Below are 15,523 nucleotides of genomic sequence, written 5' to 3' on the forward strand. Positions count from 1 at the left end.
GGAAGCCAGTTCTCACACCAGCCCTCTTCGATCAATCGATTGTATTTATTTTGCACTTACTGTACTCTCCCAAACACTATCCTAAAGGGCCTGGGAGAGTACAATATAACAGAGTCGGTAGACCCATTTCCTGCCTACAGTGAGCTCACAATCCACGGGAGGGGGACAGACATTATCTTACAGATGTGTACATGAGGGCTGTGTGATTGGGGGAGGGGTGAATAAAGGGGGCAGATCAGGGTGACGCAGAAGGGAGCGGGAAAAGAGGAAAGGAGGACTCAGTCAGGGAAGGCCTCTAGGAGGAGATGGGCCTTCAATAAGGCTTTGAACGTGGAGAGAGTAATCGTCTGTTGGATGTGAGGAGAGCAGTCCAGGCCAGAGGCAGAACGTGCCACTCTTCACGAGTTCTACTAGACCCTCTCCCCCTAAAACCTCTCCGCCTCTGACCTATCCTCACTCTTCTCCCACTACAAGCCAGCCCGCACACGTCAGTCCTCTAACAGCAGCCTAATGTCCGTACCTTCGTTCCCAAGAGCAACTCCTTTCTTCCCCATTCATATCTGACGGAAATCCTTATGCTCTTGTTGCTTCCCCTGCCGCTAATTTATTTTAAGGTCTGTCTCCAAGCTCCTCGAGAGCAGGGATCATGTCTACCATCTCGTGCGCCCTCTTCCAAGTGCTCAGTACGGTGCTCCGCACACAGTAAGTGCTCAATAAATCCCATTGATTGACTTATAACGCTACCTCAGCCAGCTCCCCCTCTGCCGGGGCTTCCCAAGCTCCCGCTTCTGCCCAATTTAAAGAAGCAGCCTAATGGACAGAGCTCGGGACTGGGAGTCAGAAGGACCTGGATTCTAATCCCGGCTTTGTCACTTCTCTGCTGTGTGACCTTGGGCCAGTCACTTCACTTCCTCTGGGCCTCAGTGACCTCATCTGGAAAAGGGGATTAAGACCGTGAGCCCCCTGTGGGACGACTGTGTTTAATCCAATTATCTGGTATCAACTCCAGCGCAGAGTGCCTGGCACATAGTAAGCACTTTACTCCCATTAAAAAAAAACAAAACCACCTCTAGCTACCCCGACCTCAACACAACGGCCTCCTCTCCCTCCCCCACCATGCCCTGATTTCTGCCAGGCTGCTCAGTCTCCCCAGAGGCTCCTCTTCCTGCTTTTCTGCTGTCCTCCCTTCAGTTTAGGGACAAAACCAAGAGAACAGTGATTTGAAAAACCAATTCGCCACATCAAAAAGAGCAGGGCTTCAAGGACATTAAGAGTCATCTATCAACCAAGGCCCGAGTGCTTACAAGGGACAAAATCAATCCTTAAAGGCATGAAACACCGAGTCAGGCCCCAAACTGTAAAATGTGTGCACAGTCATCATCATCATCATCATCAATGGTATTTACTTACTGTGCGCAGAGCACTGTACTAAGCGCTAGGAGGACTAGTACATAACAGTTGGTAGACACGTTCTCTGTCCACAACTAACGTAGCTTCTAGAATTAGTATCTTCACAAGGCATTTAGGCTGGAGCCCAAACAGCACGGAATTAACGACAGCCCGAAGGGAGTGCGCTCTGACAGCGATGAGGGTCTGTTTAGACACGGCTCGACTCATCATTAGAGGAAGCGCTCCAATCCAAACGGCAGTGCCTGCCACGACATGTCAGTCGAGCGTACTTATTGAGCACTTACTGTGTGCACAGCACTGTACCGAGCACTTGGAAGAGTAGGACAGAACAATAAACAGACACATTCCCTGACCACAACATGCTCACAGTCTAGAGGGGGAGAGAGACTATTATAACATAATATTATAAATTATAGATCCGGGCGTAAGTGCTGTGGAGCTGGGATGGGGGGAGATGAATAAGGGGGGGGGGCGAGTCTGGGCATCACAGAAGGGAGTGGAAGAAGGAGAAAGGAGGGCTTAGTCAAGGAAAGTCGCTGTCTGTCTGTCAGATACGAAGGAGGGTGTTCCGGGCCAGAGGCAGGATGTGGGCGAGATGTCGTCGGCGAGATAGACGAGATCGAGGTACAATGAGAAGGTTGGCATTAGAGGTGGGAAGTGTGTGGGCTGGGTTGGAGGAAGAGAGTAGCAAGGTGAGGTAGAAGGGGGCAAAGGGATTGAGGGCTTTAAAGCCATCGGTGAGGAGTTTTTGTTCGATGCGGACGCGCCTCTTCCCTGACCCGGGGCTGGTCGAGAACACAACCGCCACGTTCTTGGAGAGCCGGCCTGCGTCACCTCTACGGAGGCCAAGTGAATTTCTGTCGCTTGTAATACTGCTTCTCTCATCACAATAGGGAATACTCACGACATGGCTGACTGCTACAGTTACATGGCTCTGCTGAGCCTTGGGTCCCAAGGAGCTTTAAGTACAGAGGTTTCCCCTGGAATCTGGATAAACAAGTTTTACAAAGCCAAACTTTCTATCTAAAACCATCCACACCCCTTCCTGCTCACATTTCTCGGTGGCCATTTGGACGGCAACCACTCACTTGCGGCTTCAGTCCGGGAACCGTCTGAGCCGCATTATCCCCTAAAATGGACATTCTACCCTACCGGCGGCCCAATACCAGTCTCGGGAAAAAAACAAAAAGCAGCACGGCTTAAGTGCATGGAGCACGGAGCTGGGAATAGGACAACCTGGGTTCTAATCCTGGCTCCACCATTTGTCTGCTGCGTGACCTTGGGTAAGTCACTTCACTTTTCGGTGCCTCGGGTACCTCACCTGTAAAATGGGGATTAAGACTGTGAGCCCCACATGAGACACAGATTGGGTCCGACCCCATAAGCTTGTACCTATCCCAGGCTTAGTATAGTTCCTGGCACAGAGTAAGCACCAAATACAAAATTTTAAAAAATAAAATAAGAAAAGGCACTGTTGCCAACAAGCGATTTCACATTTTTAGCACCGGCTTTTTAACACAAGTTTTTCCATAATATGATTGTGCAAATCGTTCATATACCAATTTCAGACCTTAAAATCCCTTTCATTTATACCAGCATTACTCTTACTCTGGAGCTTATTAAGTGCTTCCTTTGAGTCAAGCACTGTTCTAAGCCCTAGGGCAAATAAAAGAGAAACAATGGAAATAGAAAATATTGAAATTTTTCACTGAGCAGCAAAAAAGCCTGAAGCAACAAAACATCCAATCACATATTAATTCATTCATCTTATCCAATTTTATTTGGTTTTCACATTTTTCAAAATTGCTTAGGTGGATTTATCACCATTTTCTAGCTCTGAAAAAAAGTTAACCATGGTAGAGCTGAACATCAGATTTCTTCCGAAAGAAAAAGGGTCCAAAAAACAATCTGAGGTTTATATCAAAATGCCATTGCACAAAAAAACCACTCGACTATTTTTAGGTTGGTCCGACTATCACAAACGAAGCTCTGTTTCCAGAGCACGAGTCTTGAGCTAAACTAGAGATCGTTGAAACGGCAGTACCACATAAGATGAAGGATTCTGCTTAATGTCGCATCACAAAATCAACCCTAACCCACCACAAGCAGCGCAGGCAAGAAAATCATTTTTATAGTCTGTGTCCTGCTCAGAAAGCTCTTCTTTATCGGTTCCTTTTCAACCCTTCATTCACAGGAACCAGCTCTTTTACTCCTATTGGACTCTCCCCAACACAGGCAAGGCACAGGGAAGGTGCTCCGTGAATACTAATGAACAAACAAAAGACTTCATGGCCTAAAGCTACACCGTGAACAATCTGGATATCAAGAGAAACACTCCTGTAATTTTACACTGTTTCCCCTCAAGTTACCCTACGCTACTGCAACTCAGACTGTTATTGTTGTGGTATTTGTTAAGTGCTTACCATGTGTCAAGCACTGTTCTAAGCGCTGGGGTAGATACAAGTTAAATCAGGTGGGAGGCGGTCCCTGTTTCATATGGGGAACACAGTCCAGGAGGCAGAGCAGATAGTTCTGCCTCCGTGATGAGGGCACGGAGGGCACAGAGTAGTGAAGTGACTTGCCTAAGGCCACAGAGCAGACGGGCATTGGAGCCGAGATCGGAACTCATGTCCTCTGACTGCCGGGCCCGTGCTCCATCCACTATGCCACTCCGCTTCTCTGCTGTTGATTGCAAAGGAAGAAGGAGTCACTTTGGCACCAGGAGTAGGTCCTTATAATGGGGTTCCACTCTGGATAAATTACTCATTAGAACTACCCATTTTAAGATGTTTCCTCACCTATTTTGGGGAAGAAACAGACCCTTTTGAGGCTCCTTCCGTATGAAATTTAGATTAGTAGAGCATACATCTGGTGTACTCCCCTTTAATCATAGACAGGGTCATCATCTGCTACTTGCTAACAACCCATACACCAGGACAGCTTCTCTACAGCAGCAAAACATCAATGGAGGGGAACTCAAAACTCCTAGCCACACCACAGATCAGTCCATAAGACATTCTATTGGAATTTCTACTCCTCGATGATCCCAAAGAGATACAGGATTTACAAAAACTGTGACATACACACAGGTCACTTAATAGATGTTGCCAGTCAGACGGATGGGTCCCAAAAAATTAATCCAAAAATACCACTCAACTCGTTATTCAGCCCCTTGTGCTAGACTCCCTTCAAAATAAGTCAACAAAAGCTGGAGAAAGTTTGGACAGATTGTTCCGAAGGTATGTTTCCATCTTCTCCTTTTTCAATTAATGGCATTTAATGAGCACTTACTCTGTGCACGGCACTGTACTAAACACCTGAAAAAGTACAACGCAACAGATTGGGTAGAAAAGCAGCATCGCAGAGTGGATAGAGCTCGGGCCTGGGAGTCAGAAGGTCCAGAGTTCTATTCCCGGCTCCGCCACTTGTCGGCTATGTGACCTTGGTCAAGTCAATTCACTTCTCTGGGTCTCGGTTACCTTATCTGTAAAGTGGGGATTGAGACTGAGAGACCCACATCGGACAGGGAATGCGTCCAACTCAATTTGCTTGTGTCCGCCCCAGTGCCTGGCACATGGTAAGCACTTAAATATCATTATTAGACATGTTCTTTACCCACGAGAAGCTTACAGTCTACAGGGGGAGAGAGACATCAAAATAAATTACAGATACGGATATAGGTGCTGTGGGGCCTATAAAAGGTACAGATAATAAAAGGTACAGATCCAAGTACACAGGTGACAGAAGGGAGAGAGAGTAGGGAAAATGAGGGATTAGCCTGGGAAAGCCTCTAAGAGATGGAATTTCCTCTAAGAGATGGAATTTTAGTAGGGCTTTGAAGGTGGAGAGAGGGGTGCACTGTCGTACACAAAGGAGGAAGGTGTTCCAGGCCAGGGGGGAGGATGTAGGCGAGAGGTCGGTGGCGAGATAGACAAGACTGAGGTGCAGTGAGTAGATCTGTCACCCTTCTCTATTCTGAAAAAGTTGCCCGCATTATAAACGACTGTTCAATGTCTTTTGAAAGAAGGCATGAAAAAGGATCTGAAGTTTTAATTTTACATTAAATGCCTTTAAAAAACGGTGAAGAAAGGTTCTTCTTTTCCAAAGCATTTACAGGCACTTATTCCTCCCTAATTATGTTCTTGAACAATATGACTAGGCAAATCAAATTTCCCCAAAAGAATTCTTGTAAAGGTGCGGGTAATGGTAGGAAATTTCTTTGCCAGATAAAAAGATACTGTGTACATGAACAGTTTAAGTCACTGAAGGTTAGACTCTAGACTGTACGCCTGTCCCTGTAGACTGTAATCTCACTGTGGGCAGAGAAGGTGTCCACTGACTCTGCTGGACTGTATCTCTCAAATGCGCTTAGAGTCCTCTGCACACACGAAGGGCTCAATAAATACCCCTGATTGATTTATTAACATTTAGTTAAGGAGGTAGAATCAGAAGGTTAAAGACGGCCCGGGGTGACCAGACTTCCTATTCCATTGCCCTAGAGATTAGTCGATCTTGGGCAAGAGACTCGGTAATTGATAATTCCATAAACCTTTAATTCCCCACTATATCTGGAGGGTCACAATACTCTCAACTGTTTTTTCTTATAAGCAACACACGATAGTTTAAAATAAAAAAAAGAGATTCCATTTTCACCTTAAATAGCAACCACCTTCTCTTGTAACATTTACACTACTCTCCCTCATTTTTGCTCCTGGCAGTTCAGGCCTAAATATGCTCAGAAGTTAAAGAAAAGTATATGTAAATGACCAGAGATCAAAATAAATAAACCTACTCAGTATTCAAGGCACGCTTTAAAGCAAGTACATAAATAACCATTCCCTAGATGCTGGTATTTCCTGAAATAGCATAAGGCTGTTTGTTCTTCAACAATGTTTTTCCTCTGATGTCTTTAATCCCGACAAATATTACCTATTTCCATGACACTGCCAAACTCCCAGATTGGGCCTGTTCCACAACAATCCTTGGCATTATTCTCAGGTGTACCGTCAAGATACTCATGAGTCTAAACTCAAAATGTAAACGACCATTTACCTGCTAACCGTCTTTGGTTTATATGAATCACTGGCAGGCATCTGGTTTTTTAAACAATCACCCCCTTTTGCCCTAGAGGGACCTTAATTCACTGAAGTTTCTTTACTCCAGCAAAAAAAGTAAAGACTCAACTTTAAAGACACTGACCCTAAGTTACACATTTAAACACTCTGAAAAGCATCAGGTCAGGAATAGAGGCAGTAATGAGCGAACAATAAATCGGTTTTGAGAGAAGTTACCATCTACACCGTTTTCGTTCCATACCGACCTAAATATTCCATGAGTTGTTCGGCAGTTATGATTTCCATCATTGGTGGCAGTTTCACCTATAAAACAAGAAAACATTCTTCTGTCAACCTAAAAGCAAAAACGAGCGGTCCCAAGTCTACCCACACGGCTAAGTGAAAGCCTACATAATGTGAGATTCTGGCCGCTTGCTTAAAGGGCGGCTGCAGTTGAAGTGTCTTACTAGGGACTAGACCAGTACAGGAAACAGCTCTGTGGACTGTTTTGAGCCCACAGAGTGGCCAAAGATATTTATGGTGCAGTTTGGACTGCTTGTTGTCCGCTTAACAAAGTAGTAGCGGTATTTATTAAATGCTTACCATGTGTGGAGGGAGAAGATTCGGGTGGGAATTGGGAGGGATGGACATTACTAGGAGCCTTAGTTATCACTAACTTCAGTCTACTTGGCAGTTCCAAATTTGGGTTAGTTTAGGCCATGGGAGTGGGCTACTTTGAGCCGGAAGTCAAATCCAGGTGAGCGTCCTGGGACAAACGACCACGTGAGCTTTGCCCTATCCCTCCCCTCTTGTGGAGTTCCAGCTTTCCTAGGAGGTCAGCCGCCTTATAAGACGGACCAAGATGGTAGGTTTCACCTGGTGAATCCACCCAAGAGGCATGGCGTAGTGGGCATGATTACACTCGATTAGACTGTAAGCCCGTCAATGGGCAGGGACTGTATCTGTTGCCCATTTGTACATTCCAAGCGCTTAGTACAGTGCTCTGCACAGAGTAAGCGCTCAATAAATACTATTGAATTAAATTAATGGACAGAGCACATGCCTGGGAGTCGGGACTCCCCACTCCTCAAGAGCCTCCGGCGGTTGTCCATCCAACTCCGCGCCAAACAGAAACTCCTCACCATTGACAGTAAAGCAGTCCATCATCTTGCCCCCTCCTACCTCACCTGCTACTCTCCTACCCCAACCCAGCCCGCACCCTTCACTCCTTTAGAGCCAACCTACTTACTGTCACCATCTCGTCTATCTCGCTGCTGACCCCTCACCCACGTCCTGCTTCCGGCCCTCCCTCTTCATATCCCACAGACGATTACACTCCCCACCCTCAAAGCGCGGGGCTTAGTGGAAAGAGCACGGGCCTAAGAGTCAGAGAATGTGGGTTCTGATCCCGACTTTGCTGGGTGACCTTAAGCAAGTCACTTCATTTCTCTGTATCTCAGTTACTCCATCTGTAAATTGGGGATTAAGACTGTGAGCCCCGTGTGGGCCAGGGACTGTGTCCGACGTGATTACCTTGTATCTATCTATCCCAGCGCTCATAACAGTGCCAGGCATGTAGTAAGCACTTAAATACCACAATTGCTATTAATATTAGAGGCACATCTCCTCCAAAAGCCTTCCTGACTAAGCCCTCATTTCCTCTTTCCCACTCCCTTCTGCGTCACCCTGACTTGCTCCCTTTATTCACCACTTCACCCCCAGCCCCATGGCACTTATAAATTATTTTATATTAATGTCTGTCTCCCCCTCTAGACTATAAACTTATTGCAGGCAGGGATTGTGTCTGTTGTAGTGTACTCTCCCAAGCACTTAATACAGCACTCCGCACTAAGTAAGCACTCAATAAATACAACTGATTGATTGAAGGACCTGGGTTCTAGTCCTGGCCCTGCCAATTCCTTGCTGTGTGACCTTGAGCAAGCCACTTGACCTCTCTGTATCTTAATTTCCTCAACTGTAAAATGGGGATTAAATACCTGACCTCCCTCCTTCTTAGACCGTGAGCCTCATGAGGGACAGGGACTGTGTCCGACCTAGTTAACTTGTACCTACCCGAGTGCTTAGAACAGTGACATCAAGTGCTTCTCTAGACTGTAAGCTCGTTGTGGGCAGGGAATGTGTTTGTTCTATTGTTGTGCTGTTCTCTCCCAAGTGTTTAGTACAGTGCCCTGCGCACAGTAAGCATGCAATAAATAGGATTGATCAACAAATATCAGAAAAAAAACCCAACACATTTCTGGATCTCCTTCAGAAGTCTTGAGATTGCTGCCAGGGGCTCGAGAAGGACTCAGAAGCAGGATCAAACCTCCTAGGGCCACTGGGAACTGGAATGGATTCCCCGAGCTCTCTCCGATCCATAGTTCCAGTTCAAACTTGCCTCCAGGAGTGCTGGGAGGGAGGAAGGGCCAAGGTTTTCGATCCTGCTTTCAACTTGAAAGGGCCCGGACCGAAGGTGCCCTTCACCACTTGCAGGTCTGGTCTAACCTGACCTCCAGAACCTCTGGGCTAAAGATTCCCAGAGTGAACTAGACTGCACCTGTAAGCCCAGGTCTGCAGCTGATTAGGCTACAATTTGTCCCAGGGCCTGAGGAGCTGGCTAGCCTGGGTTTGAGGACAACAGGGCGATGGGTGCTCCGAAAACACCAAACAGGAGAGCTTCTGTTGCCCCAAGCTGCACCGTCTCTGCAACTGAGCCCCTGGGTTTATTTTGGAGGACCTTAAAAGTAGGTTTGATGGGCTGAAGGGGAGCGCTCATGGAGGCAATCTGGACCCCTTCCAATGTGCTAAAGCCATCATGTCCCATTTGGTCTCCTCACCCAAGCTACCTTCTCTTGATGCGAAAATTGACACCTCAACACCACCCTCTCCACTGAATTCAACTTCCTCACTGCCTTGTCTCCCTACTCTTTCCCATCACTATAGACAACACCTCCCTGGCTAACAAGCCTGTAATCATGGCATTACCCACAACTCATCTCCCTCCTTCAACCCGCACATTCAATCACACCACTCCTTCCCTGGCTAACAAGCCCGTAATCTTGGCCTTACCCACAACTCATCTCCCTCTTTCAACCCGCACATTCAATCGGTCACCAAATCCCATTGGTTCTACCTTCACAGGGTCACTAAAACCTGCTCTGTCCTCTCCTTCCAAAACTACTGCTTCACTGATCCAAGCACTCATATCCCACCTCGATTAGCGAGCGCATCAGCCTCCTCGCTGACCTCACTGCCTCCCGTCTCTCCCCACTCCAATCCTGACTTCCTTCAGCTGCCCAAATCACTTTTCTAAAATAAAAAAAAAAATACTGAGTCCATGTTTCCCCACCCACCTCCGCATCACATAGAAAACCCTTACCATTGGCTTTAAAGCACTCCATCCGCTCGCTCCCTCCTACTTCACCTCACCGATCTCTCCCTGCGGCCCAGCCTGCACCTTCGCTCCTCTAACTCCAACTTGTTCGCTGTGCCCCAGTCTTGTCTGTCTCACTGCTGACCCTTTGCCCACATCCTCCCCGTGGACTGAAACGCCCTCCCCCTCCACATCTGAAAGACTACCACTCTTCCCACCTTCAAAGCCTTAAGGTCACATCTCCCAGAGGTCTTTCCCGATTAAGCCCTCTTTTTCCCAACTCCCTGTCCCTTCTGAATCACCTATGCACTTGGCTCTTTGTAACCTCTGATCACTTGAAATTCAACCTACTCTCAGCCCCACAGCACTTATGTACATTCCCGCAATTTCTTTATTCATATTAACGTCTATCTCAGCATCTAGACTATAAGCTCACTGTGGGCAGGGGAAATACAGAGTGAATGGGAGAGTACCACAGAGTAAGTCTTCAATAAATACCACTGATTTATTGATATATATTCCTGTCTAGCCAGCTCACACATCTTGATCAGCTGTGTGCCTGTGGGCAAGTCACTTAACTTCTCTGTGTCTCAGTTACCTCATCTGTAAAATGGGGATTAAGACTGTGAGCCTCACGTGGGACCATCTGATGACCCTGTATCTACCCCTGGGCTTAGAACTGTGCTCTGCAAATAGTAAGCGCTTAACAAATACCAACATTATGCGCATATTCCCGGCTGATTGGCTGGAAGCTTGTAACAGCAATGAATCCAGGCATATGCTCTCAGGAAACTGTCACTTGTTCAGTTTAAACTGGGCAATTACAATGTATTGGGAGGTAATAATAATAATGATGATGAAGTCCACATATTTGGGGAAGGGACACACAGACAGAAAACGACTTTCAGAAAGACATTCTTATGCAAACACAAACACTGTAGAACATGTGCTCTGTTCATGTGATCAAGCTGTCTCAAGTGTTTTGATCCGAAACACATGACCTAGAGGGGTAAAAGCTAGGCAACACTAAAACTTTGAAAACCACGACTAGTGACAACTCTGGCTGAGAATTCAAACAAACATCTGAATAACTCGTTTGCTGCTCCTGCTCGTTATGATTTTTTAAATTCCAAATGGTACTCATCTGGACCAAAACATCTCACACGTTTTTCAACTGCCATCCAAGAAGTTTCCCTAACTTGTTGCTCGAGTCGGTATTTGGTGCACTGGGCTGAAGAGGTTTTTGGTAACGGTCAAACCTTGCTGTAGAACAGGTCTGCAATTCTCCAAAAACCACTAAAGTCTGCTCTTTTGAAAAAGCACATAAAAAGCACTCTATGGGCCCACAGGCTAAATGCTACAGACTCGCTAAATACAGGACATTATGTTAATGTCTGAGTCAACCTAATTACCCCCTTTCCTGGAACTCAAATAAGGACAAATTACACTTTTAAAATATGTACATATCCTGCTTTGACCCGAGGCATCTTGCCTGCATCCCAAATTTCCTCCTGGGGAAGCAAATACCCGTACATTTAACTTGCTACCCAAGAAACACACAAACACCCAATAATCAGTCTAGTTTCAATGTAGAGGGAGATCGCTGAAAACATCGTTTATGGCTCCTGTACCTTTTTAAAAGTCCTAATTACTCATTTAAAGGAACAAGGAGAATGTGGTTATCAGCAGGTCATGAGACTGCCTCTTCTTACTACTGTAAAGTGACAAGCTGCCAGCACAATTACCTAACAGGTACCTCAACTGGGAAGGATCTTAATTCCACCAAAATGACTAATGGAAAACAGACTTTTTATTCCTTTTTTGAAGACAGGCTTTTTTTCTGGTTTTTGGCTGTCGCTACTTCGACTGTTACAATCTGACCAGTTATGCTAACGGAGCACGTGTGTTGGTTTACCAGAAAATAAGGTGAGGCGGATAGTAAACAGACACTCAGAGCCCCACTTGTGCAAAAAGAGGTTGAGGAACCTGGTCTTGGATTTACAAGAAGAGCATTTCTCAAGCTTGTCCTTCAAAGGCTGCTGTTTGAGAACGGCCTCACCTCTCCCCAAATCCATCCTTTCTGCTCCTTACTTCAGATCACTGCGTATCCCACAGATGACCTATCCTAGTGACAAAAACGCCTAGTAGAAGAAGAAAGGGTATTTACTGCTCTACATTTCAAGAGGTGAACGAGTTTTAAGAACAAGGTAGCAGCATTGAGCTTTTAAACCTCAGTCAAGTTTGAGGAAGCATTTTTTGTCTAGAAATCCTGTAACAACACAAAACACAGAAGTAATTCGCAAAATACTGCAAAATTGCAAAATACAGCTGAAGTGGCCACTCTCTTGACATTCTTTGGGAGGGGTGGGGAAAGGAGTCCTCGAATATGAGGGACAACTGCTGGATATTCAGTTTCAGCAGAAGAGGGACATTGGGAAGGAGAGAGGATGAGGAAAACAAGGAAAAGAGAGGCAGAATGGCATAATGGATAGAGAAAGGACCTGGGTTCTAATCCTGGCTTCATCACTTGTCTGCTGTCTGACCTTGGGCGAGTCACTTAACGTCTCCGGGCTTCAGTGACCTCGCCTGTAAAATTGACATCAAGACCGTGAGCCCCATGAGGGACATGGGCTGTGTCCAATCCGATTGGTTTGTATCTACCCCAGGGCTTAGCAGAGTGCCCGGCACATAGTAAGCGCTTAACAAATACCATAAAAAAACAGTATGTAAAAAAGATCCCCTGTTAGGGAAGGGGCTCCTCTAGACTTTACGCTCATTGTGGGCAGGGAACACATCTGCCAGCTCTCCTGTACTGTACTCTCCCAAGTGCTTAGCACACAGTAAGCCCCATGAGGAAAGCAGACCGTGTCAGTCAATTGTATTTGCGTGCTTACTGGGTGCAGAGCACTGTACTAAGCGCTTGGGTAGGTACAATATAACACTGTAACAGACACATTCCCCACCCACCACGATCTAACAGTCTGGGGTGACAGGGAAGGCGCTTGCATCTTACTCCAGCACCTGATGCGGTGCATATTACGTGCTCAAGTAGACACAATGCTCAGAGCAGTGTCTGGCACATAGTCATCGCTCCAGGCGCTGATGTAGACACAGAAATTGGAGCAGTGTCTGGTACATAGTAAGTGCTAGAGTAGACAGCCCTCGGAGCAGTGCCTGGCACATAGTTAATGCTCCAAGCGCTGGTAATAATGGTAATGTTGGTATTTGTTAAACATTTAACATGTGCCAAGCCCTGTTCTAAGCGCTGGGGTAGACAAGGTCATCAGGTTGTCCCATGGGGGGCTCACAATCTTCATCCCCATTTGACAGATAAGGTAACTGAGGCTCAGAAAAGTGAAGTGACTTGCCCAAGGTCACATAGCTGACAAGCGTTGACACAGCGATTAGAGTGGTGCTTGGTACGTAGTAAGCGCTTCGAGTGCTGGAGTAGACACAGAGCTCAGAGAACTGCCTGGAACATAGTAAGCGCTCAAAGAGATAGAGTGCTTGGAGCAGTGTCTGGCACATAATAAGTAGTAACCAACACCATTTAAAAAAAAGCTTACTAACGCCCTCTGATTCAATCATATTTATTGAGCGCTTACTGTGCAGAGCACTGTACTAAGCGCTTGGAATGTACAATTTGGCCACAGCTAGAGACAATCCCTGCCCAACAACGGGCTCACAGTCTAAAAGATGTTGATGGTATTTGTTAAGCGCTTACTATGTGCAAAGCACTGTTCTAAGCACTAGGGTAGATACAAGGTAATCAGGTTGCTCCACGTGGGGCTCACAGTCTTCGTCCCCATTTTCCAGCTGAGATCACTGAGGCATAGAGAAGTGAAGTGACTTGCCCAAAGTCACACAGCTGAAAAAGTGGCAGAGGTAGGATTAGAACCGGCAACCTCCAACTCCCAAGCCTGGGCTCTTGCCACTAAGCCACGCTGCTTCTCTAAAAGATGATAATAAAAATAACGATGGCATTTGTTCAATGCTTTCTATGTGCAAAACACTGTTCTAAGTGCTGGAGAGGATACAAGGTGATCAGCCTGTCCCAACGTGGGGCTTACAGTCTTAATAGAGAAGCAGCGTGGCTCAGTGGAAAGAGTCCAGGCTTAGGAGTCAGAGATCATGGGTTCGAATCCCAGCTCTGCCACCTGTCAGCTGTGTGACTGTGAGCAAGTCACTTCACTTCTCTATGCCTCGGTTCTCTCATCTGTAAAATGGGGATGAAGCCTGTGAGCCCCACGTAGGACAACCCGATGACCCCGTATCTACCCCAGCGCTTAGGACAGTGTTCGGCACATAGTAAGCGCTTAACAAATACCAACATTATTATTATTAATGCCCATTTTCCAGATGAGGGAACCGAGGCCCAGAGAAGTGAAGTGATTCGCCCAAAGTCACACGGCTGACAAGGGGCAGCGCCGAGATTTGAACCGATGACCTCTGCCTCCCCCAGCCCTTGCTCTTTCCACTGAGTCGGGCTCCTATTTCCTGAGTGCTCCCACCTCCTCGCCCACCCCCCGCCCCCTTGATGACAGTAGTATTTAAGCGCTTCCTACGTGCCAAGCACTGTTCTAAGCGCTGGGGTAGATACAGGGTCATCGGGTTGTCCCAGGTGGGGCTCCCAGTCTTCATCCCCATTTTCCAGACGAGATCACTGAGGCCCTGAAAAGCGAAGCGACTTGCCCGAAGTCACCCAGCTGACAGGTGGCGGCGCCGGGATTAGAACCCACGACCCCTGTCTCCGAAAGCAGCGTGGCTTCGGAGTCAGAGGTCAGGGGTTCGACTCCCGGCTCTGCCACTTTGTCAGCCGTGTGACCGTGGGCAAGTCACTTCGCTTCTCTGGGCCTCAGTTCCCACATCTGTAAAATGGGGGTCAACTGTGGGCCTCACGTGGGACCTGATGAGCCTGTCTCTCCCCCCCCCCCCAGCGCTTAGAACAGTGCTCTGCACCTAGTAAGCGCTGAACAAATCCCAACATTATTAAAGCCGGGCTCTTCCCACCGAGCCCCGCTGCTTCTCTCCACCCCAGCGCTCCGCACAGGGCTGGGCGCGTCGTCGGGACTTAGGAAGCGATTACCTTCCAGGCGAGGAGCAACACATTGAGGATGGCCAGCAAGGGGCAGGGGCCGTTCTCGTTCTGGGTGATGATGGGGGTGCTCTCCTCCTTCCACTGGATCCACTTGATGTGGTAGAGGGACTGGCCGGGGAAGCGCTCCTTGGAGGCCAGCCAGGAGGCGGCGGCGGCGGCGGCGGCGGGGCCTCCTCCTCCCTCGTCGGCCGGGGTCCGGTCCGGCCTCGGCGCCTCGGCCCCGTCGTCGCTGGTCAGGTCGGAGCTGCTGGGGCAGGAGTGAAGGTTGGAGAAGGAGTCGAGGGAGTCCAGGCTGGCGGGGCTCGGGCCGAGGCTGCTGCTGCTGCCCTCCCCGGCCCCGCTCCCGGCAGCCTCTTCGGCGGCGGCCTTGGCCACGGTGGGCTTGGCCACGGCGGGCCCGGCCATGGCGGGCCCGGCCCCGCTGGGGACCACGGTGGGCTCGGCCGTGCCGTCGCGGGCCTCCACGGCCCCCCCCGGCCGGGCGCCGGGCTCGGCCGGTCCTCCCCGCTTTGGAGAGCCGCTCCCCCTCGGCCGGGCGGGCTGGGGGGGCCCGGCCGAAGCGGGGGGACGCGGCTCCTCGGCGGCCGC

The 15,523-nt window shown here is 48.2% G+C and overlaps 1 protein-coding gene across 2 annotated transcripts in view; it reads right to left on the reverse strand.

Moving 5' to 3' along the window:
• The window catches only part of MINDY2 (MINDY lysine 48 deubiquitinase 2), a 52,488-nt gene extending 36,965 nt beyond the window's left edge, over positions 1-15,523 (reverse strand). For both annotated transcript variants that reach the window (XM_039912952.1, XM_029070118.2), the window contains exons 1-2: positions 14,924-15,523; positions 6,731-6,788 (exon numbers count right to left, since the gene is read on the reverse strand). In XM_039912952.1, the coding sequence (XP_039768886.1) occupies positions 6,731-6,788; positions 14,924-15,340 (475 nt within the window). In that variant the 5' untranslated portion in view covers positions 15,341-15,523. The remainder of the gene's footprint in view (positions 1-6,730; positions 6,789-14,923) is intronic.

Source organism: Ornithorhynchus anatinus, chromosome 8 (assembly GCF_004115215.2).
Source record: "Ornithorhynchus anatinus isolate Pmale09 chromosome 8, mOrnAna1.pri.v4, whole genome shotgun sequence".
Taxonomy (NCBI): Eukaryota; Metazoa; Chordata; class Mammalia; order Monotremata; family Ornithorhynchidae; genus Ornithorhynchus; species Ornithorhynchus anatinus.